Source organism: Pongo abelii, chromosome 18, assembly GCF_028885655.2.
Source record: "Pongo abelii isolate AG06213 chromosome 18, NHGRI_mPonAbe1-v2.0_pri, whole genome shotgun sequence".
Lineage (NCBI taxonomy): Eukaryota > Metazoa > Chordata > Mammalia > Primates > Hominidae > Pongo > Pongo abelii.
This window is the reverse complement of record NC_072003.2, coordinates 66,161,545-66,184,146: the sequence shown is the minus strand read 5'-3', so window position 1 is coordinate 66,184,146 and position 22,602 is coordinate 66,161,545. Positions and strand designations below refer to the sequence as shown.

The 22,602-nt window shown below is 43.7% G+C and overlaps 2 protein-coding genes across 3 annotated transcripts in view; both read left to right on the top strand.

Moving 5' to 3' along the window:
• The window catches only part of TERB1 (telomere repeat binding bouquet formation protein 1), a 46,962-nt gene extending 40,058 nt beyond the window's left edge, over positions 1-6,904 (top strand). The window contains exons 16-18 of one of the 2 annotated variants that reach the window (XM_054534900.1): positions 2,247-2,396; positions 2,699-2,764; positions 6,385-6,904. In XM_054534900.1, coding sequence (XP_054390875.1) covers positions 2,247-2,396; positions 2,699-2,764; positions 6,385-6,572 — 404 coding nt within the window. In that variant the 3' untranslated portion in view covers positions 6,573-6,904. The remainder of the gene's footprint in view (positions 1-2,246; positions 2,397-2,698; positions 2,765-6,384) is intronic. The other variant, XM_054534902.1, reaches the window with a different exon arrangement.
• Positions 6,905-9,929: 3,025 nt separating this feature from the next.
• Positions 9,930-22,602, top strand: part of DYNC1LI2 (dynein cytoplasmic 1 light intermediate chain 2) — a 28,015-nt gene continuing 15,342 nt past the window's right edge. Inside the window, 4 exon segments of the mRNA NM_001131476.1 lie at positions 9,930-10,048; positions 10,183-10,256; positions 12,214-12,330; positions 18,855-19,085. Coding sequence (NP_001124948.1) covers positions 9,942-10,048; positions 10,183-10,256; positions 12,214-12,330; positions 18,855-19,085 — 529 coding nt within the window. The 5' untranslated portion in view covers positions 9,930-9,941.

The following is a 22,602-nucleotide window of genomic DNA, read 5'->3' as shown; positions in this document are numbered from 1 at the left end:
AGTTCAGTGTTTGAAATTTTACATAATAAAATGTTAAAAACAAAAAAGATGACTGAGCTTAAGGATCACTTCTTTTGGATATCTTCCCTTAACAGGGACTGTTGCTCAAAACCAGACAAACTAGATATTCCTTTTTCTTTGTTTTGAGACAGAGTTTCACTCTGTCGCCAGGCTGGCATGCAGCGGTGCGATCTCGGCTCACTGCAATCTCTGCCTCCCGGGTTCAAGCAATTCTCCTGCCTCAGTCTCCCAAGTAGCTGGGATTACAGGGGCGTGCCAATACACTCAGCTAATTTTTGTGTTTTTAGTAGAGACGGGGTTTCACCATGTTGGCCAGGATGGTCTCCATCTCCTGACCTTGTGATCCACCTGCCTAGGCCTCCCAAAGTGCTGGGATTACAGGCGTGAGCTGTCCCGCCCAGCGTTTTTTTTTTTTGTTTTTTTTTTTTAAGAGACAGGGTCTTATTCTGTGTAGTGGTGTGATCATGGCTCACTGCAGCCTTGAACTCCTGGTCTCAAGGGATTCTCCTGCCTCAGCCTCTTAAGTAGCTAGGACTACAAATGTGTGCCACCACACCCAGCTAATTTTTTTTTGGTAGGGACAGGGTCTCACTGTGTTGCCCAGGATGGTCTTGAATTCTTGAGCCCAAGTGATCCTCCCACCTTGGCCTCCCAAAGTGCTGGGATTACAGGCATGAACCACCACTCTCAACCCTAGATGCTCTTTTCTTTTCTTTCTTTTTTTTTTTTTTTTTGAGACAGAGTCTTGTTCTATTGCCCAGGCTTGAGTGCAGTGGTACAATCTCGGCTCACAGCAACCTCTGCCTTCCAGGTTCAAGCAATTCTTCCACCTCAGCCTCCCAAATAGCTGGGATTACAGGCACCTGCCATCATGCACGGCTACTCTTTGTATTTTGAGTAGAGACGGGGTTTTGTCATGTTGGCCAGGCTGGTCTTGAACTCCTGATCTCAAGTGATCTGCCCACCTCGGCCTCCCAAAGTGCTGCGGTTACAGGCATGAGCCACTGCACCCAACCTACATGTTCTTTATCTTTTCTTTTTTCTTTTTCTTTTCTTTTTTTTTTTTTGAGATGGAGTCTCGCTCTGTCACCCAGGTTGGAGTGCAGTCATGATCTCAGTTTACTGCAACCTCTGCCTCCTGGGTTCAAGCGATTCTCCTGCCTCAGCCTCCCAAGTAGCTGGGACTACAGGCACCCGCCACCACGCCTGGCTAATTTCTGTATTTTTAGTAGAGACGGGGTTTCGCCATATTGGCCAGGCTGGTCTCAAACTCCAGACCTTGTGATCAGCCCGCCTCAGCCTCCCAAAATGCTGGGGTTACAGGCATGAGCCACTGCACCCAACCTAGATGCTCTTTGTCTTTTCTTTTTTCTTTTTTCTTTTTTTTTTTTTTTTGAGATGGAGTCTTGCTCTGTCACCCTGGTTGGAGTGCAGTCATGATCTCAGCTCACTACAACCTCTGCCTGGCGGGTTCAAGCGATTCTCCTGCCTCAGCCTCCCAGGTAGCTGGGACTACAGGCACCCGCCACCACGCCTGGCTAATTTTTGTATTTTTAGTAAAGACAGGGTTTCACCGTATTGGCCAGGCTGGTCTCGAACTCCTGACCTTGTGATCAGCCCGCCTCAGCCTCCCAAAATGCTGGAATTACAGGCGTGAGCCACTGCGCCTGCTCTAGATGCTCTTTTTCTTTTCTTTTCTTTCTTTCCTTTTTTTTTTTGAGACAGAGTCTTGCTCTGTCGCCCAGGCTGGAGTGCAGTGGCACAATCTCAGCTCACTGAAACCTCCACCTCCTGGATTCAAGTGATTCTCCTGCCCCAGCCTCCCGAGCAGTTGGGACTACAGGTGCATGCCACCACACCCAGCTAATTTTTGTATTTTTAGTAGAGACGGAGTTTCACCATATTGGCCAGGCTGGTCTCGAACTCCTGACCTCATGATCCACCCACCTTGGCCTCCCAAAGTGCTGGGATTACAGGCATGAGCCACCGTGGCTGGCCTAGGTGCTCTTTTTCTAAAGCACCATAACTGTTCATACCTCCCTCCCAGCACTTATTTCACTCTGTTGTATTTGTTGTCTTTACTCCCTCATATGATTTTGAGCTTCTTGAGGTATTTATAGTTCCTGATTTTACTTCATTTACCATCATATAGATATTTGCTTTCATAGATTTGTTACTAGATATTTTGTGACATCTACACATAACTTTAATTTGTTTTCTTTTAGGTTGCATAGCAGTAGAAAAATCCCTGAATAGCCGAAACTTTAGCAAGCTCTTGCACTCTTGCCCATACCAATGTGATCGTCACAAAGTCATTGTGGAAGCTGAAGACAGATATAAAAGTGAACTAAGGAAATCACTTATCTGTAACAAAAGTAATTAATTCAGCAGCTTTAAAGTTGTAATTATGGCTATACCTTCTGAACTATTATCTAAAGCATTAAATATATTAAAAACTAGAGGGTAAAATAATCTTAAAAAGAAAATCTGTCTCTAAGCAACCAGTAATAGAAGATGTACCCAGGGAGTAGTCTTAGACTGTTGGTTTAAAAATTCTTCCTAATCTACCTAAGTATTCCCACTAGACGGGGGAATAAAGGAAATATACTAATGGAATTGATATGCTATTACTCAGATTGATACGCTAAATGTGCTAAATGTTTTCCATATTTTTCAGAAATTCTGCTGACCCCACGTAGAAGACAACGACTCAGTAATGAATCTACTACCCCTGGAGGAATAAGTGAATATATTTAATTTAATTTTTTTTTTTTTTCTTGAGACAGGGTCTGGCTCTGTTACCCAGGCTGGAGTGCAGTGGAGCAGTCTCGGCTCACTGCAGCGTCCGCCTCCCAGGTTCAAGTGATTCTCCTGCCTCAGCCTCCTGAGTAGCTGGGATTACAGACATGTGCCACCACACCCTGCTGGTTTTTGTATTTTTAGTAGAGATGAGGTTTCACCATGTTGGCCAGGCTGGTCTCAAACTCCTCACCTCAAGTGATCCGCCCACCTTGGCCTCCCAAAGTGCTGGGATTTCAGGCATGAGCCATTGCACCTGGCTGAATGTATTTAATTTTTAAATGAACTTAAATTTCATATATTCCTGAGAAAGAAGAGAACAGCTGGGGTGTGGTTCTCAGTCTCATTATTAATGGATCTTAAATGATAAACCTTGCCTCTGATGAGGGTCAGACCTTCTAATAAAAGAGACTTTCCTCTTCCCTTCATGTTGCTTGCTCACTCATTGCCTGCCAGCAGGGGAAGGAGCAGGAGGAAACTAACATTTATTAAGCACCTGCTAGGTGTTAGGTGTTGTATAGATATTATTTCCTTTAATTCCTATAGTAATATTGTAAGTTAGATATTAATTTGCTATTGTAAGGCATAATTATTAATAGTTGGTAAGTGGCAGAACTTAGATTCAAAAAGCCATTCTCCAGAAGCCCTTGTTCTATCCTCACATTTCTATTTTAAGAACAAAATTATTATGCACAAGTGCTTCAGAGAGACTTTGCAGGAGGTTTTTGATCATAACTATAGTGCTTGAAACAATAAAAATTGAAGAGACAAATAGTATAAACCTTAAAACTCTGCTTAAAAAATAAAAATGCCTCTTAAACAATTAGTTAATTTATGGGAATTTTTATTTAACTATAGGGTTAACATTTCACATTGATCACCATTTCCGATGTATCAGAAATTTAAATAACATCATCATTTTCTTTTATTCGTACGGAGTTAATACCTGCAGACTAAAATAGGTTGGATATATTAATTAGTAACATCTATAGAGCCACTCTGTTATTTAGACATTTGGACGTGATACATTCAGGAAGCATTTTGCCACATATATTTATTTGGCTATTTTCACTGCCAAAACTTTCAAGGAAATTTCAAATTTGCTTTTTTATATCTGAGTCTTTTTCTAGATTAAAAGTTCTGCATGCAAATTATAATTAAGTATAGTACCACTACAGATGAGCCCACTTTCTGAAGTAATGTTTTCTATAGTAATTGTGAGAAAATGGGTGTTTTTTCATAGAAACATCATGCACTTGGAGATCTTGTTCTTGACAAGGGCTTGGCATCAAATTAATAATAGGTGTTTTTCAGCAACATGTCTTCAAAGCAAGTACGTAACAATGAAAAATATGCTGTAATTTATTTGCATATTAAAATAATTTGCAGAACTTCATGAAATGTGCATAATAATGGTTATACAATGATTATATACAGCGGTCCTATATACTGTTAAGTGACATTGAGCTCAGAAAAACATGCTTTTTTTTTGTAGGTAAGACTTGCTTTAGCTAAAACCAAATAATCTGGCCTACTTTTTAGAATTTAGAAAGGAACCTTGAGAAAGTAGTGATTCTTACATCTCTTTCACAAGCCGGCCAGGAATATTTGGTATGTTGCCATTTTTTCCCCCCTTGATAAACTTAACCTTTTTTCAGGATACTCACCACCATTCATTTAATTATACTTTATACTCAAATGTGAGCCCATTCTTCTGAGAAGGGACCACTGTCCTAAGCATTTACAGATTTCCCCAAGGCTCTATTTCAGGATGGATTGGTGTTTTGAGAGGGCTTGAAAAATAAAAGAGTCCTTAGAATTAAGCCCTCTTGCCCATTTTCCCTTGCTCTTCCCTAATACCTAATATTAAGAGGAGCACTAAAGAAGTCACAGAGCGGGGAGCTTGGGGTGTAGAGAGCTGCTTCCTTCTTCCAGGCTGCTCAGTACTGTGCTGTAGGAATCTTTGAGGATTTGGGCACAGATATTAAGTATAAAAGTCAGAGAGATGGCAGCCACAATGGAAAAGTGGGGCTTTACATGATCAACTCCAGGGCTCAATATCCTGAAAGTTATAGTAACCAATCTAGTCCTGATTATTATGGGTTCAAATCATTTAGCAAGGGAAGTTGAAACCTATTTCTTGGATAGCCACAGTTTTCCAGTATACCCAAAATGAAGGAATAATTTAATTGATAAGTTTTGAGATAGTTTTACCACTAATTTTTTTCTCTTAACAAATATTTATTGACTACCTACTGTGTGTCAGATACTATTCTAAGCACTGGGGATACAATGGTGAATAAAATAGATCAAAATTGCTGCCCTCATGGAGCTTACATTCTAAATAATACTATTAAGTAATAAGACATTTACACTGATATCTCAGCCTTCTGCTGGGAAGATTTTTTCATCTGTTTTAAAAGGTCTGAACTGTGACTCTTAGAAAAGGTAAACAAATGGCTGTCTTGGCCTGCAAGGGCAAGATTTTCTAAGGGTGAACCAGGACAACTGCACCCAGTACTACGAAAGTAAATAACAGCCTCAAGTGGAAATACAAAAAACTTCTCCTCACCAGCATCTACCCACATTGATAACATGAGATAATAATGAATGAAAAAGCTTAAAGAAAGCTATTTCCTAGTAATCGTCACCAGAAAATATTTGTTTACAGATACCAACTGTATATTCTTTCTTTATAGAAAGTATCCCTTAAAAACCAAAGTTAAAAATTTCCTTCCCCATTGTGCAGCCTATATTTTGAGTTTTGATCTAGCTGACCACGTGTTTTTAAAAGCAAATTTCAAAAGACCCTTATTCTTAAAAATATTATCAAACCTAATATTTAACAAGTGTTGATATTCTTTTCTATTCTATCAAGTTATGGAGCCCTTTGGGAAGACTGTATCTGTAAGATACGTAAGCTGTTTTTTATTTTTATTTATTTATTTATTTTGAGACAGAGTCTTGCTCTGTCGCCCAGGCTGGAGTGCAGTGGTGTGCTCTCAGCTCACTGCAACCTCTGCCTCCCGAGTTTAAGCAATTCTTGTGCCTCAGCCTCCTGAGAAGCTGGGACTACAGTCATGTGCCATCATGCCTGGCTACTTTTTGTATTTTTGGTAGAGAGAGGTTTTTGCCACATTGACCAGGCTGGTCTCGAACTTCCGACCTCAAGTAATCCACCTGCCTCAGCCTCCCAAAGTGCTGGGATTATAGGCGTGAGCCACCGTGCCTCGCCGGTAAGATGTTTGTTAACTGTCCTCACAGGAATGTTGAATTAACAATCAAATGTTTATAAACTTTTGTTTCTTGATTGAAAGATGTTGTATTACTACTGTCAATTAAGTTATAATTACTGAAGAAGTCACAGTGATAGCAACTAGCTTAATATTAGGCACTCAGGTTTTTAAAATTGAAGTGGGTTTCCACATGATGAGAAGCCCTGGCATTTCTCACTCTATAGTTTATATCCTTAGGTATAAGTTAAGCATATCCAAATAAGCACTTATTTGCATCTCAGGACCTTTGTTCGGCAAATACTAATATATTCTACCATTCTAATTACAGAAAAAAGAAGAATTCGCAAAAATTTTACTGAAGAAGAAGTAAATTACCTTTTCAATGGAGTTAAGAAAATGGGAAATCACTGGAATTCAATTTTGTGGTCTTTCCCTTTTCAGCAAGGACGGAAGGCTGTGGACCTTGCTCACAAATATCACAAGCTGACCAAACGCCCCACGTGTGCAGCTTCTTGATTGAAAGAAGACTGTCAGTTTTTAGTTTGGATTCTTAAAATACAGTGCCTTTACATTTAAAGTATTTTTCTAAACTCTCATGAGAAGGAATGTGGAAATGAGAATACAGTTTTCATTAAACAGTTTTTGTGATGCTGAAAATCATCAAATTACAATGATTTATAAAGCAAATATATCTTCAGGGTACAGATTAGTAAGAAAATTCCTTCGTAAGATCGAACATTTGTTTAGGAATATGCTTTTATTTTTCCTTAAGCTTAAAGGACACAGAGAAAATAATTAGCCTTTAAATGTTATTTGACATTATATTGCAATAAATACTATGTGAGACATTTGGATTTTAGTATTTTTATATGGTACAAAAGTCCCTCCCCAGAATTCAGAAAGAATAGTTCCCCAAGCTATTTAACTAAGATTCCCACACACTAAATCAATATTTGGCATTTTGTTAATTAAAATGTTTCCTTGGATGTGGTGGTGGCCCATATTTGTAATCCTAGCACTTTGGGAGGCCAATGTGGGAGGATCACTTGAGGCAAGGAGTTTGAGACCAGCCTAAGCAACATAGTGAGACCCCTATCTTTACAAAAAAATTTAAAAATTAGCTGGATGTGGTGGCATGCCCCTGTGGTCCTAGCTACTTGAGAGGCTGAGGTGGGAGGATTGCTTGAGCCCAGGAGTTCGAGGATGTAGTTAGTTATGAGTGTTTCACTGTACTCTAGCCTGGATGTGAGCAAGACCCTATCTCTTAAAAAAGTTTCCTCTTCTATTGTTTACTGTAGTATCCTAGAGGAAAAAAAAAAGTTTCTTCTTCTAAAGACTAAGTATGCAGTTGCTTTGAATACTCCCACATTGTATAGTCAGGTTCACTTCTTTTTGGTATGTTTATTTGCTTTAGCTTTTCAGAAATGTCTACACTTTCCCCTCTTCTCCCTCTGTATCTTTATCCTTCATATTGATGAGCCCTAGTTACTTCATGTTGCAGCAGAACAATGTCTTGTCCCCTTATGAGTTTAGTCACTGACCACTGGATACCTCTGTCTTTGAAAAATGTGTCCAGAAATGTCACCCTAAGAAATCCAGCCTGACTGGCATGGGGGGCTAGCTTCTTTGTTAGCGTCAGTGAGGTTTTATGGGTTCTACCCTAAGATGTTTCTTGGCATTCTACATGACCAACTCTTAGATTATAGTTAATACAGTAATGACGTTTAGATTATCATTTTTATTTCAAATAATTTCCTTTCCTATTCCTATGCATTTTTAAATTTTTTTACTTTATTTGACAGAGTCTTACTCTGTCGCCCAGGCTAGAGTACAGTGGTGTGATCTCAGCTCACTGCAGCCTCTGTCTCCTGGGTTCAAGCAATTATCGTGCTTCAGCCTCCCAGGTAGCTGGGATTACAGGCACATGCCACCGTTCCTGGCTAATTTTTTTTTTTTTTGTATTTTTAGTAGAGACGGGGTTTGGCCATGTTGGCCAGGCTGGTCTGGAACTCCTGACCTCAAGTGATCCGCCAGCCTCGGCCTCCCAAAGTGCCGGGATTACAGGTGTGAGCCACTGTACCTGGCCTTCCTATGCTTTTTTGTTAAACTCTTCCACAGGACTTTAATAGTTCCTGCTAAATTTCAACTTGTTAGATTTAGTCTCTGCTCAGTTTGTCATGCAGTAGATAAGGCAACCCTTCCTGCTTCAGGTCATCCACAACTTCCATGACTGCTGCTGTATTCTTATCCAAGTCACTGATGGCACCCTGAATTGGCTGGCCAGGGCAGGAGGTTTGGGCAGGCCCCTAGCAGCCTCATCTGCTGGTCCCTCCTCTTCATCAGCCACCTCTGGGCTAGTCTTTAATAAGCCTCAATGCTATCATCCAGCATTGATTTCACTTTCGCATCTAAGATGTGAATTGTCAAATGCCCTGTTGAAATCTGCATTTGCTGTATCTGCAGCATCCGCCTACCTGGTACTCCTGCAAAAAAGAAAGATACTGTGTAAATCTGGTACTCTCTTTTCCTTTAATGTTTAATCACAAAATTTCACTTAGTGCTGATCAAGCTCACTGGCCTGTAATTTTCAACTCCATCTTACGTCCTGTGAAAATTCAGCACTGCTTGCCCTTTTAGGACTTCTGGCACTTTGCCTGATTTTCCCAGATTTCCAAGGGAGGAACTCAGTGGGTTTTCACTCTCATTGTCTTGTTTAAACCTTACATCCAGTTTGGCAGATGATATGCCCATTTGTTTTATCCCGTAATTCATGCTGCCAGATTTTTTGGCATCAGGATCACAATCCTACTCATCTGAAACCTACTTAGGTGGTGCTTTTCTGCCGCATTCCACTTCCTTGTGATATTTAGAAATGTCTTGTTAGCCTGTTTCCATAGAGAATGGCAAGAGCCCTCAAGTAGAGGCCACACCTAAAATTAAGCTTGATAATGGAATGTATGTTTTTCCTTCGGTTACTCTCCGCTCTTTCCCTTTTCCATCCCCTTTCCTTTTGTTTTCCTCCCCGCTCTGCACCTGCCAGCTGGCCCCCAAGGAAATTAAGGGCTCTTCTTCTGGTGTGAAATGCTGGCTCCCTGAAAACATCATTTTAAAAAGCATGTTAATAAAGCAAACCAAGTGTATTATGCACTACGGTCAAGAGCACTACCTCACAGTCTTTAGTCTTCGGAGGAGGAGGGGGAAAAGCAGGATATTTATGAGGATTCTGGGATCTTCCTTATGGCTAGTCTTTCAATGCAGGGCTTGAGTAGGGTTAGGCCAAGTTCATGATATAATGGTCCAAGGTTGGGGAATAAATTAGAAGTACCGAATGTTATCTTCTAGCCTTGGGTCCTTGGGTGGGTTTCTTAAATTTTTTGAGCTTCAGGTTCCTCATCTGTGAAAGGGTTAGATAAGATTCAGTGAGATAATGTGTGACTCTGGCACATAGTGAGCTCTAGATAAATGGCGCTTTTGTGTCCATTAGTCTCATTCCCAAAGCCTAGGCTTTCGGGTCAGTCATCCGGCTGCCCGGCGACTGCACAGGAGAATCGGCGAGCGTAGCGGGGCGCTGCGCTGCGCCCCTCAGCCGGCAGAGGCCGCCAGCGCGCCCTCGGTCCGGACGGTGCCCGCCCCTGCCACCGCCTCCCCGCGCATGGCTGCCCCGGCGGCTGCCTGACCGCCGCCCGCCACCTCGGCGGACTCGCAAGCCGTGGGAGCCCGTGGCCATCGCAGACCTAGAGGACACGTTGGGCGGCGCAGTCGCCGCGGCAAGGTCGGCGGGCGGCGCGGCTCGGGGAACGGCGAGCGGGGGGCGGCCCGGCCCGGGTCCTCGCGGGTCCTCGGCGGGCCCGGGGGAGGGCCCTCTTTGTGGCTGCAGTTGGCAAGATGGCGCCGGTGGGGGTGGAGAAGAAGCTGCTGCTAGGTCCCAACGGGCCCGCGGTGGCGGCCGCCGGCGACCTGACCAGTGAGGAGGAGGAAGGCCAGAGCCTATGGTGAGGCCGCGGGCGGTCGGGCCGGGCCGTGGGGGGCGCGGCCTCTGGGCCGGACCGTCGGACACAGGGGCCGTCGCGAGCCGGGCCATCCCAGCCCGGCCCGGGGCTGACCACTCTTGCCATTGTCGCCACAGGTCCTCCATTCTGAGCGAAGTGTCCACCCGCGCCAGGTCCAAGCTGCCGTCCGGCAAGAACATCCTGGTCTTCGGTGAGCGCCGGCGGCGGGGCGTTGCCCCAGGTCGCTGGGGTGGGCGAGGCGGGCGCCCCTCCCACAGGTCCCCGCTTTCCCCTTTCCAGTTGCTTGCCCGCAGCCTGGCGGGAAAGGGACCGTCGGCCCTGGCCGGGCAGCTGGAGAGTGGCCAAGCTTCCCGCGCATGAGGGTGGGATGCGGCCTTCTTTGGAGAGCCTAGTGGTGCTTTGGGGTTGTCGGCACATTGTTTCAGTCACTTGGCCTTCTATGCCTTCATTGCCTCGACGGTTACCAAATTGAGGTCGTGGAGAGGGGAAGCTAGTAGATGAGGTTAGATGGAGAAGGTGGGAGAACGAGGTGACCTGGGCTCGGAGCTGTGGGGAAATGACCACGGGAGCCTTCTTTGAGCCTCATCAGTAGTGCATAGTCCGAGGTTTTAGGGAGTTTGCAGAGGACAGAGAGTCAGCACTGGGGACGTTTCCTGCATTATGCCAGCCCTCACTGCTAGGTTACCTGAGTCAGGTCCCTTACTCCCTCTGGCCTCACTCTCCTCAAGTGAGGGAGTTTGGGTGCATTCACACAGCAAGTCCATTTGTTGCTTGGGACCTGTGAGCTGGGCACTGGCTCAGCATAGGCGACTCTTAAACACTATAGAAGAATCTCAGTCTGGTGGAAGACAGATGTATTGGTGATTGCATTGCACCATGCCGATTATTGTGGAAGCATTACACTGCTTAGAGCTGTTGAAGGAGGATGATTTGGGGGTTGAGTATTTTGCAGAAAAGTGTCAGTATGCAGGGACACAGATGACAAGAGGGTGTGGGGTTTGGAAACTGCTAGAAGCGCCTTGTGGTTGGTGGCTGCTAAGGTAAGTTGGGGGCAGATTGTGGGAAGGCTGAAGAGTTAATGCTGTTTCCTGAAGTTCTCTGATTTTCAAAGGCCTTTTATTTCACCTCCATCCCCCAATTCTCATGGGAATCACTGCCTTGATAGTTTTCCTACTGTTAGAAGAGAATGTGTGACCTTCCTCAGGAATTGACTGTGGTAGGTAATACCGGACCCTTAGAGATCTTCAAGAAGTGGGGGATCAAGATCACCAGATCTGAGTTTTAGAAAGAACACTGCCTGCAGAGGGACAGTAGCTCAAAATGAGCAGGTACTGAAGTCAGGCTGACCTTGGTCTGGATGCAGAGGGCCTGAATAAGGTAGAGGCATTGGAGATGGAGAGGAGGTCTTTGATTTGTGGACTGACTGACTGACTTTCAATTCTCATGTTCTGTAATTCCATATTATTAAATGCCAGAAGTGCCTAGGAATGTTTGGCGATGGTTCTCCTTGATGTTTAAGGATCCGGGGAGAGGGGGTGTTGTTTGGGTGGAGGGAGATGAAGAAGTGCTTAATAATTAACTGAGATTGTACTAAAGAGTTTTGCTAGGTCTATAATTATTTTCGTCAGTTTCTTAGCCTTCAGAATGTTTGTGAAGGAGATGTACTAAAATCAAAAGTGAATAACTTCCATTCGTCACCATTGTGAAGCAGGATCAGACTTTTTTTAGTTCACAGTACCTGGACTTTTAGGTTAATTGTATCATATTTTGAAGATTTCTTGTTTTTCTTGTGGTGAAAGTTTTTCTCGTGAGAAACTAACCCTACCTTTTACTTTCACTTCTCCAAATGCATGTCTTATAAATTATAGATAGGGCCTGTGGACCTGCCTCATTATTTCCCTTGTGAAGTAAGGATAACTGCAGTAGAATGTCATTTTAGATCTTGGAATTTGCTGCCTTTACCACCCTCTCCTCCCCACCCTCCCAACCACTCTTCCAGCAGAGTCCTTTGTTTATGAAAGCAGGTGAGACTTCAACAGCAGACTTTGCATGAAATTCTTAGTTGCTCCTTGTCATGTGAGTGTCATGCCTCCCCATCCTTGCCCGGAATAAACAGTACACCTTTGTCTTGCAAACATCCTTTGTAGGTGAAGATGGTTCTGGTAAAACAACCCTCATGACTAAACTACAAGGAGCTGAGCATGGCAAAAAAGGAAGAGGCCTAGAATATCTCTACCTCAGCGTCCATGATGAGGACCGAGACGGTGAGTGAAGCATTGATCCCATGGTAAGGGGGTGTATGCAGGACTCTGACTGCTTCCTTGGGTGCAGTTCCTGCAACATGGCCAGGCATTCTCAGTTTTCTGTTTGATTCTCAGAGAGTTAATCACAGAATAGATGAAGTACGTATCTTTTGCAGGACTTAACCCCCTTTATACAGTGTGTTAGCAAAATTGGGGAATGGGACACTTAGCTGTTGCTCTGGCTAGCCTGCCTTTAAAAAGAGATACTGAAGAAAATTTTTACTTACCCATAAAGGTGATAAGAAAGATTTTTTAAAGCTTTGGAGTTTTATATGAGAGAAATGCTTGGCTGTCCTGGGGACCATTGTTACTCTGCCTGGTTCTAGTAGAGAATCAGAAGTTGGTGTGGTTTAGAGTGTAACAATTTAACATATGTTAATAGGAGAGTTTCCTGAATCTCTTTGTGACAGTTTAGAAATGGTAATTTCTGCCGGATTTGGTGACTCCTGCCATAATCGCAGCTACTCAGGAGGCTGAGGTGGGAGGATCACTTGAAGCCAGGAGTTGGGGACTGCAGTGAGCTGTGTTATACACTCAAGCCTGGGTGACAGAGCGAGACCATCTCTGTTTTTTAAAAAAGAAAGAATGAAAGAAATGCCCATTTTCTGTGATTCTTCTGGTAGAGGAGTAGATGCTCAGAGGTGGTAATATTCTTTAATTCCTTATCTTTAAAACGTGAGTAGTAATAGTTTCTGCTTAGGATGATTAAAAGCACATGATAAACATTCTTATAAGGATTACATATAATTTAAAAATGTTTTCTTACAAGTGTAATTGTGAGTTGGAGTAATGGTTTTGGGTTACAACTGCTCAGTAATGCCTCCTTTATAATGTTTTGGTTTTATGTTAGATCTTTTTTTTTTTTTTTTGAGACAGGGTTTTACTCTGTCACCCAGGCTGAAGTGCAGTGGCTGAGTCTCAGCTCATTGCAACCTCTGCCTCCCAGCCTCGGGTCATCCTTACACCTCAGCCTCCTAAGTAGCTGGGACTATAGGTGTGTGCCACCACACCCGGCTAATTTTCGTACAGATGGGGTTTCACTGTGTTGCTCAGGCTGGTCTCGAACTCCTGAGCTCAAGCAGTCCGCTCGCCTCAGCCTCTCAAAGTGCTAGGATTACAGGCATGAACCACTGCACCCAGCCTATGTTAGATCTTTTCAATGATTCGAAAATAAATAACCATTGGTACCTAGGTTGGTTGGTTTGTTTTTTTGGTAGAAAAGTTATCTGTATAACCTAAAGATGAAGTGTATTCACTAAATTACTTTCTTTAGGGCAGGCGTGGTGGCTGACGTCTGTAATCCTAGCACTTTGGGAGGCTGAGGCAGGTGGATCACTTGGGATCAGGAGTTCAAGACCAGCCTGGTCAACTTAGTGAAACCCCATCTCTACTAACAATACAAAACATTAGCCAGGCATGGTGGTGCATGCCTGTAGCCCCAGCTACTCTGGAGGCTGAGGCATGAAAATCGCTTGAACCCAGGAGGTGGAGGTTGCAGTGAGCCGAGATTACACCACTGCACTCCAGCCTAGGCGATAAAACGAGACTCCATCTTAAAAAAAAAAAAAAAAATTACTTTCTTTGTATTTGCCTTTACTCATTTAAACAGTAAAGATTATGATGTATGGGCAATTATATAATGAGGGCTGATCCTACCACCTCTAGTCCCCCATTTCCTTATTGCCAAAATGACAAAGTTGAACCAGGGTCCTTTCCAGCACTGTAATTCTACCATCTCCAAGAGCTGTTTAGTAGAGGGCATGGGTGGCTGGGCGCGGTGGCTCACGCCTGTAATCCCAGCACTTTGGGAGGCTGAGGCAGGCAGATCACCTGAGGTCCATTTGAGACCAGCCTGGCCAACATGGTGAAACCCCATTTCTACTAAAAATACAAAAATTAGCCAGACATGGTGGCACACACCTGTAATCCCAGCTACCCAGGAGGCTGAGGCAGGAGAATCGTTTCAACCTGGGAGGCAGAGGTTGCAGTGACCGAGATTGTGCCACTGCACTCCAGCCTGGGCAACAGAGTAAGACTCCATCTCAAAAAAAAAAAAAAATGTTGAGGGCATGGGTAAGAGTCTCTTGTGTAAGAAGGACAGAGGCATTTGGGTACTCATCTAGGCCCACTGGAGTCTGTACATACAGGGCTGCTGAGCCTTGCCAGAGGATCTCACATGTCTTGAGTCTTTTGCTTCCTGTCTTTTGGACAGTGTGGTTACTGTGGAAAGAGCTGTGGCTTTGGAGCCAGGCAGAACTGGTTCAGAATGCCATGCCTGTAGTCAGTAGTTGTGTGGCTTTGGGTAACTAACTTAACCACTCTGTACTTGAGTTTCCTCATTTGTAGAATGGGGTAATGGTGCCTATACAAAATGTTACACCTGATGTGTAACAGTGCTTGAGACATGGTGATAGCTCTAGTACCCTTTTGTTTCTTTTGAAAGTGTAAAACATGTTGTAGGTAATCTGTGAATCTCTATAGCCTCTTCTGTTTCAAGATACCGTAAGCATATTTCATGCCAGAGCATCGTGTTGACCACATTTATTTGCCTTTAAGTATATTTTAACTTATATACAGATTTTTTTAAAGTTACCTTAAAAACTTCTTGGTCTCTGCATTTATTGGATTTTTTTAGGCCACCCGCTTGCAAGTTCCTATTTGATGGAAGAATTGCCCTTATCTGTTAATGGTATATTTTCCAGCCCTAGTCTTTCTTATTGTGTGGTGTGATTGAGTTATAAATATACACTTTGCAAGCAGTTACCCAGGTAGAGAAAATAGTCTCTGGCTTGTACCTAGCTTGTGGTAGGATGTGACATGTCAAAGGACCTCTGCCTCTAGGTTTGGGGGCATCTGTTTAATGCTACACATGGTGTGATCTCCAAGCACATGGGTGAGTTATGTGTAGTGGGCAGTGGGGAGAGAGGCTGAAAAAAGGAACCATGCCTGTGGATGGGTAGGCATTAAAACCCACAGACTTTGGGTACAGAGCAGTATTTTTGAGGACATTCACAGAACCCAAACTAAAGCCACTAAAATAGAATTTGAAAGTACTACTAGATTTAGATACTTTATACTGTTGACACAAAGTCATGAATATAAATTTTTTATAGCATGTTAATTGCTTATTCAGAAAAGGTAGTTAATAGAAGATAGGTTTTTTTTTTTAAGTATATTTTTCTAAAAGAGGAAGATTGGGTTTTTTTGTTTGTTTTGTGTTCTTTATTTTTTTCTTTTTTTGAGACAGGGTCTGGCTCTGTCATCCAGGCTGGAGTGCAGTGGCGTTATCTCGGCCCCCTGCAACCTCCACCTCCCGAGCTCAAGCAGTTCTCCCTCCTCAGCCTCCCGAGTAGCTGGGACTACAGGTACATGCCACCAAGCCTGGCTAATTTTTGTATCTTTTGTAGAGACGGGGTTTTGCTGTGTTGCCCGGGCTGGTCCTGAACCCTTGAGCTCAAGTGATCCACCCACCTCAGCCTCCCAAAGTGCTGGGATTACAGGTGTGAGCCACCGCGCCCTGTTGGTTTTAAAGTATATGTTGGAATTTGTTGAAAAAGAAGCTAATAGGCCAGGCGCGGTGGCTCACGCCTGTAATCCCAGCACTTTGTGAGGCTGAGGTGGGCGGATCCCTTGAGCCCAGGAGTTTTCGACCAGCCTGGATAACGTGGTGAAACCCCATTTCTACTAAATATACAAAAATCAGCCAGTATGGTGGCACACAACTGTAATCCCAGCCACTCAAGAGCCTGAGGCATGAGGATCGCCTGAGCCTGGGAGGCGTGGGCTGCAGTGAGCTACACCAGTCTAGACACACCCCTACACCACACCACTCCAGTCGAGGCAACAAAGCAAAACTCATCACAAAAAGAAAAAGTATTAATAGTTAATAAAATATTTTTGATGATGGTTCTCAAGGTACTTTTATAAAAAATAGTTCTGCCGGGCACGGTGGCTCATGCCTGTAATCCCAACAAGGCTGAGGCGGGCAGATCACCACAGGTCAGGAGTTCGAGACTAGCCCAACCAACATGGTGAGACCCGGTCTCTACTAAAAATGCAAAAATTAGCTGGGCGTAGTGGTGCACTCCTGTAATCCCAGCTACTCAGAAGCTGAGGCAGGAGAATCGAAGCCTTAGAGTAGGAGATTGCAATGAGTTGAGCTTGCACCACTGCATTCCAACCTGGGTGACAGAGGGAGACTCCATCTCAAAAAATAAAAATAAATAAAAAATAGTCTCAAAGATAACTGAAAATTTCTAAAAATATATTATAAATTTGGCCGGGCGTGGTGATTCATGCCTATAATCCCAGCACTTTTGGAGGCTGAGGCGGGCAGATCACTTGAGGTCAGGAGTTCGAGACCAGCCTGGCCAACGTGGTGAAACCCCATCTGTACTAAAAATACAAAAATTAGCCAGGCGTAGTGGCACGTGCCCGTAGTCCCAGCTACTTGGGAAGCTGAGGCAGGAGAATCGTTTGAACCTGGGCGGCAGGGAGGGATGGCGGCGGTTGCAGTGAGCCCATATCGTGCCACTACACTCCAGCTTGGGTGATAGAGTGAGACTCCATCTCAAATAAATGAATAAATTTGGAGAATTGTCTTTGGCAGTTAGATCATCCTGGTATTCATTTGGAACCACGTTTCATTAAATCTTAGCACTTGCACATTTGTGTGAATATATTTTAATAGAAAACAAAAAATATATACAAAGTAGAGAGTAGTGTCATGAGCCATACTGTACTTGTCACCTTGCTTCAACAATTACCAGTTCTGGCTGGGCGCACTGGCTCAGGCCTGTAATCCCAGCACTTTAGAAGGCCGAGGCAGGAACATTGCTTGAGCCTAGGAGTTCGAGACCAGCTTGGGCAATATCAGGAAACCCTATCTCTACAGAAAATTAAAAAATTAGCTGGGCATGGTGGCTTGTGCCTGTAGTCCCAGCTACTTGGAAGGCTGAAGTGGGCGGATCACTAGCCCAGGAAATCGAGACTGCAGTTGCCACTGCACTCCAGCCTGGGTGTCTCAGACCCTGTCTCAAAAATAAATGTACATACATACATACATACATACATACCAGTTCTTGATCAATTTTATTTCAACTGTACTTTTACTCTTTGCTCTGTTTACTCCCCACTAGATGATTTTGAAGCAAATTTCAAATTTTTGCTCCCCACTAGATGATTTTGAAGCAAATTTCAAATTTCAAATTTTATCTATGGATACTGCCATAAGGACGTCTAAGATAAGGATTTTTTAAAAACATAACCTATTATTATAACAACAAATTACTAATTCCCCAGTATAATTAGGCATCTGGTAATTCATATCTCAATTTATGTAAGTGATGATTTTATCTTCACATTTAAATACAAAGGTACTGTCTCTCTGGCATCCTTTATAGTATGTGAATGCATTGTTTAGTGTGACCAACACAAGGAGGGCTTGTTTAAACATAGGCTCTTCAGCATAGCTCACTGCTTCACTGATTGCTGTTATCTTAGGATGATGGATTATTTAGGTTGTGGCACAGTTGACCAGTGAACATTAGTATCTTTTGGTTCTTATTGAAAGCTAAGATACTCTCACTCTTTTTTTTTTTTTTTTTTTTTTGTGACCGAGTCTCACTCTGTCATGCAGGCTGGAGTGCAGTGGCACGATCTCGACTCACTGCAACCTCTGCCTCCCGGGTTCAGGTGATTCTCCTGCCTCAGCCTCCCAAGTGCTGGGATTACAGGCGCCTGCCACCATGCCCAGCTACATTTTGTATTTTTAATAGAGACGGGTTTCACCATGCTGGCCAGGCCGATCTTGAACTCCCGACCTCGTGATCTGCTCGCCTCAGCCTCCCAAAGTGCGGGGATTACAGGCGTGAGCCACCGCGCCGGGTCCGCTACCCTCACTCTTTACTTCATAGACATTTTGGAAACCTTTTTAGGTGTGAACACTTCGTATATTACTGTAGTTTTTGTTTGTTTGTTTGGTTTTTTTTTTGAGACGGACTCTCATTCTGTCGCCCAGGCTGGAGTGCATTGGCACAATCTCAGCTCATCGCAACCTCTACTTCCTGGGTTCAAGCAATTCTCCTGCCTCAGCCTCCTAAGTAGCCGGGATTACAGGCGAATGTCACGATGCCCGGCTAATTTGTTTTGTACTTTTAGTAGAGATGGGGTTTTGCCATGTTGGCCAGGCTGGTCTTGAACCCCTGACCTCAAGTGATCCACCTGCCTCAGCCTCTCAAAGTGTTGAGATTACAGGTGTGAGCCACCATGCCTGGACCCTATATTACTGTAGTTTTAAAGGCACCAGGACCAAGGATTGCTGTCTACTGAGCACTTGGGCACTTTTTGGTTTGGATTTCCAAATTTTGCATTCTGTTTAGAATTCATAGCTGTCACATTCAAGATCTTCCTGATGTGTCTGTTTCTACAGCTGTGCTGATGGTCACTGTCAGGTGGTAACTAGCTTCATTCACTTCTTTTCTCAGATCACACGCGCTGCAATGTGTGGATTCTGGATGGAGACTTGTACCACAAAGGCCTGCTGAAATTTGCAGTTTCTGCTGAATCCTTGCCAGAGACCCTCGTCATTTTTGTTGCAGACATGTCTAGACCTTGGACTGTGATGGAATCTCTGCAGAAATGGGCTAGTGTTTTACGTGAGCACATTGATAAAATGAAAATTCCACCAGAAAAAATGAGGGAGCTGGAACGGAAGTGTGAGTAAAATATAATTTTCTTAATTGGGAAATCCACTAGTCTCTTTAGATGGTTCGAATCACTTTCCTTTTCCCAATCCTAGAGGCTTCCCTTCCTTCGTGGTTTTGTTTTGTTTGCACCATTTATTTCAGAGTTCCTCTTGTAAACTCAGTAGTCAAAAGTATTCAAAGCAGTCTTTAACTCAAGTGTCACAAGTTGAAGAAAACAAATCAATATTTATTATCTTCACTGGTTTCCGTTTCAAATAAGAGTTCTTCTCTCACTCCCTAAAATGTGTTAAGTTCTGTGGATCTCTGTGCCTTTCTGTTACTCTCTGTCTGCTGAGTTAACATCAGAGGATGTGAGGGTTTGCTGTGGTCTCTGCAGCTTGAGTTCACTGCCCTGGAATTCCATTAAGGCCCTGTGGACCCTCATGTTGGCAGGCTTAGAGGAAGTCCTAAAAAAGACAAAGCTTTTAGCTCCTTAGTTCATTTTGGAATCCAGCAAAATATGATTTTAGTTAGAAATAGGAGAGTCTTTTTTTTTTTTTTTTTGTAATTAACATGAAAGGTTATTTTAAGACTAAGGACATCCAAGCCCTTTTGACAACAAAGAACTTTCAAATTAAAGGAAGTTTGTTTGGGTTTTTTTTCCCTTAATGTGGTTCAGAAGCTTGTTTTTCCTTTCCCTTGCTTCTGTGCAGTTACATCATCTTCTGTCCACTTGCCAGGGAAATGGGAGGGGCAGGGGCTGGAGCCATGGCAGCAGCAGCAGCCATCCTGGCCAGGGCAAGCTTGACCCAGCCTGGCGTATTTCCACAGGATGACATCACCTCCTCTGGTGAATTAATGAGGGCTTCTCGGGCATGGCACATGGGATCTTCACACTTACTGGCAAAATGGTTCAGAAATTTTGATGCGCTTTTTAAATCAAGTTTCTCGCAGTGTGTTTTCTGTCCCGTACTTCATCTTGCTTCTGTCCCACGCTGGCTAAAACAATGAGTTTAACATTGCATTCTTCGGTTTGTTGTGCATGTATATATTTCCCTGGTCACCCTCATGTGTACCACTGTGATTGTTATGCAGCTCAGCTCATGTGTCTTCAACCACTGACCTTTCTAGATAATGCCTCTTTTTCCCTGAAATAGAGCCCTTAAGGACAACTTCTCTGAATAGTTCTGAGTCTGAAGACCTGCTTTTATCCACTGCACAGACAGCTTTGTACCCAGATGAGTGGGCTAATGCACTGGCGACTTCACTTCTCTGAAGCTGTTTTCTTAGAGTGATAACCTTGTAGAGATCTGTTAAGACAGAAAAGAGAGAGATTGAGCCAATATTGTTTTTTCCCAGATAGGGAAAGTGTCTGCCCTATACTGTTCCAGGTACCAGCTACTGTTCTAGGTGCTGGAGACACAGTAAATAAAATGCCTGCTTCTGGGGAGCTTAAATTTCCATGAAACACTGAATTTATTTTGTGATTTAGTCATTGATGGCTGTTATTTAGGATTAGATTCAGCTGCATGTGACATAAAACCTGAGATAACATAATGGCTTAAACAAGACTGAGGGTTATTTCTCTCCCGTAAATGAAATCTAGAGGTGTACGTAGTTGAGGACTGGAAATTAGAGCCCTGGGAAGACAGCTGGAGGACCGTGCTCCTTTGTGCTTACTGCTTTGTCATTTCTAGGGTGTGGTTCTCTTCCTCCTGACAGAGAGCTTTAACCTTCACATCAGTCAGCAGGATGTGTTCCAGTCAGCAGGATGGAGGAAGAGAAATGCAGGGCTGCAGGGGCTGCTGCCTCTTAAGGAGGCTGGGAAATGTAATCTTTACTTTGGGTTGCCATGTGTTCTAAATATCAAAGTTCAGTTTGGTTGTAAGGAGGAAGAGGAGAGAGGACACCGTAGGGCAGCTAGCAATTGCTGGAACCATGTCTCATGACTCTGGTTGGTTTTCCGTTGGCCTGTCTGCCGTCACCACCCCTTCTCAGGTGTTTGGAATGGTAGCCATGTCTTTGTGTTGTATGTTGGAGGAGCCTTTGTTAGTACTGGGTTTAGGTTACATTTTAATAAAGCAGTTGGCTATCCTCTTGCCCAGAGGACTCTTGCTTTCCAGATTAATTGGACTCTAGATATTATATGGAATGAGTGAAGGGCTGTTATTCAACCTGGTTTCCAGTCCAACACCAGTCTCCAGTCTTAAGATTTTGGAAAGCTGCTCCATGGCTGGCCAGTCTCTTTTAGGGTTAGGTTCCCAGTGGTTTTGTGTCTGTGGCAGCGGTTTGGCTGCAGGGATCATCTGAGTGAGAGGGAAAGCATCCCCTATAGCCACCAGAAGGTGGCGCTTTTTTTGTACTTTAGTCTTCTCTTTCTTGTTTTATATCTGGGGCTTTTCTTATGCTTATGTAGGACTATGGGGTCTTCTCAGGACTGTGAAACCAATACATGAGGTAGGAGGGAAAAGTTGAGAGAGAAGCAGCAGCAGCAGTGAAGATGCTCTGTGATCTTCTTGTACCCACTCCCATCTGATTCCAAAGGGAAGCCCCAAGTGGGCTGATGTCCCCTGCTGTGAAATACTCACCATCTCACCATCTGGAGAGAAATTGTTAACACTGCAGTATGTGTATACCCAAGAAAAAATGCACGTTTTACTATCCAACTTACATAGTCCTTCCTCTTTTTAATACTCCCTTTTCACTCACGTTATGTACATTTGCTCTGCTTTCCAAATTACTTTCTAAAATGCTAAGTTGGCCAGGCGCAGTGGCTCAATGCCTGTAACCCCAGCACTTTGGGAAGCTGAAGTGGGCCAATTGGTTGAGCCCAAGAGTTTGACACCAGCCTGGGCAACATGGCGAAACCCCGTCTCTACAAAAATTTAGCCAGTCATGGTGGTACATGCCTGTAGTCCCGGCTACTTGGAGGCAGACAAATTGATTGAGCCCACAAGTCGAGGCTGCAGTGAGCCATGATTGTGCCACTGCCCTGCAGCCTGGGCAACAGAGCCAAGACCCTATCTCAAAAAAAATTAAATAAATAAAATAAAATGCTAAGTTATTTAAAAATACGAATTTCCTATTGTTGTTGGGCAGCCACAATTAAGTCATTCCTTTAGAGCGTGAATAATCTAGGGCTTCTGAACTATTTTGTCCTCATGGCACAGGTAAAATACAGCAGAAAAGTTTACAGTGCACGAGGTAATGGGGTGGAGGTTCGTGGAGCCAGCTGTCTGAGCTGCCTGCCTCCACCTTCCAACCGTAGCTTAGCTCACCTGTGAGCCTTTCCAGGCTCTGTGCTTCTCACTGTCTGGGAAGCCCTAGTTGAGTGCCTCATGAGATCTTGGGGCATTAGATCTTGCCCGGTTAAGCCATTGTATATTTTATTGATTTGAAGATTTGTTAAAAGTGCTTTTAAAGAGAAAAATGAGAATATTTGATTCCTTTAAAGACCCTTCAGCAACCACATGGAGTTCTTCTCTGTTTTTATCCAAAATGGAGTAAAGGTTACTTGACTAGATTATTTATATTGACAGCGAAGTAT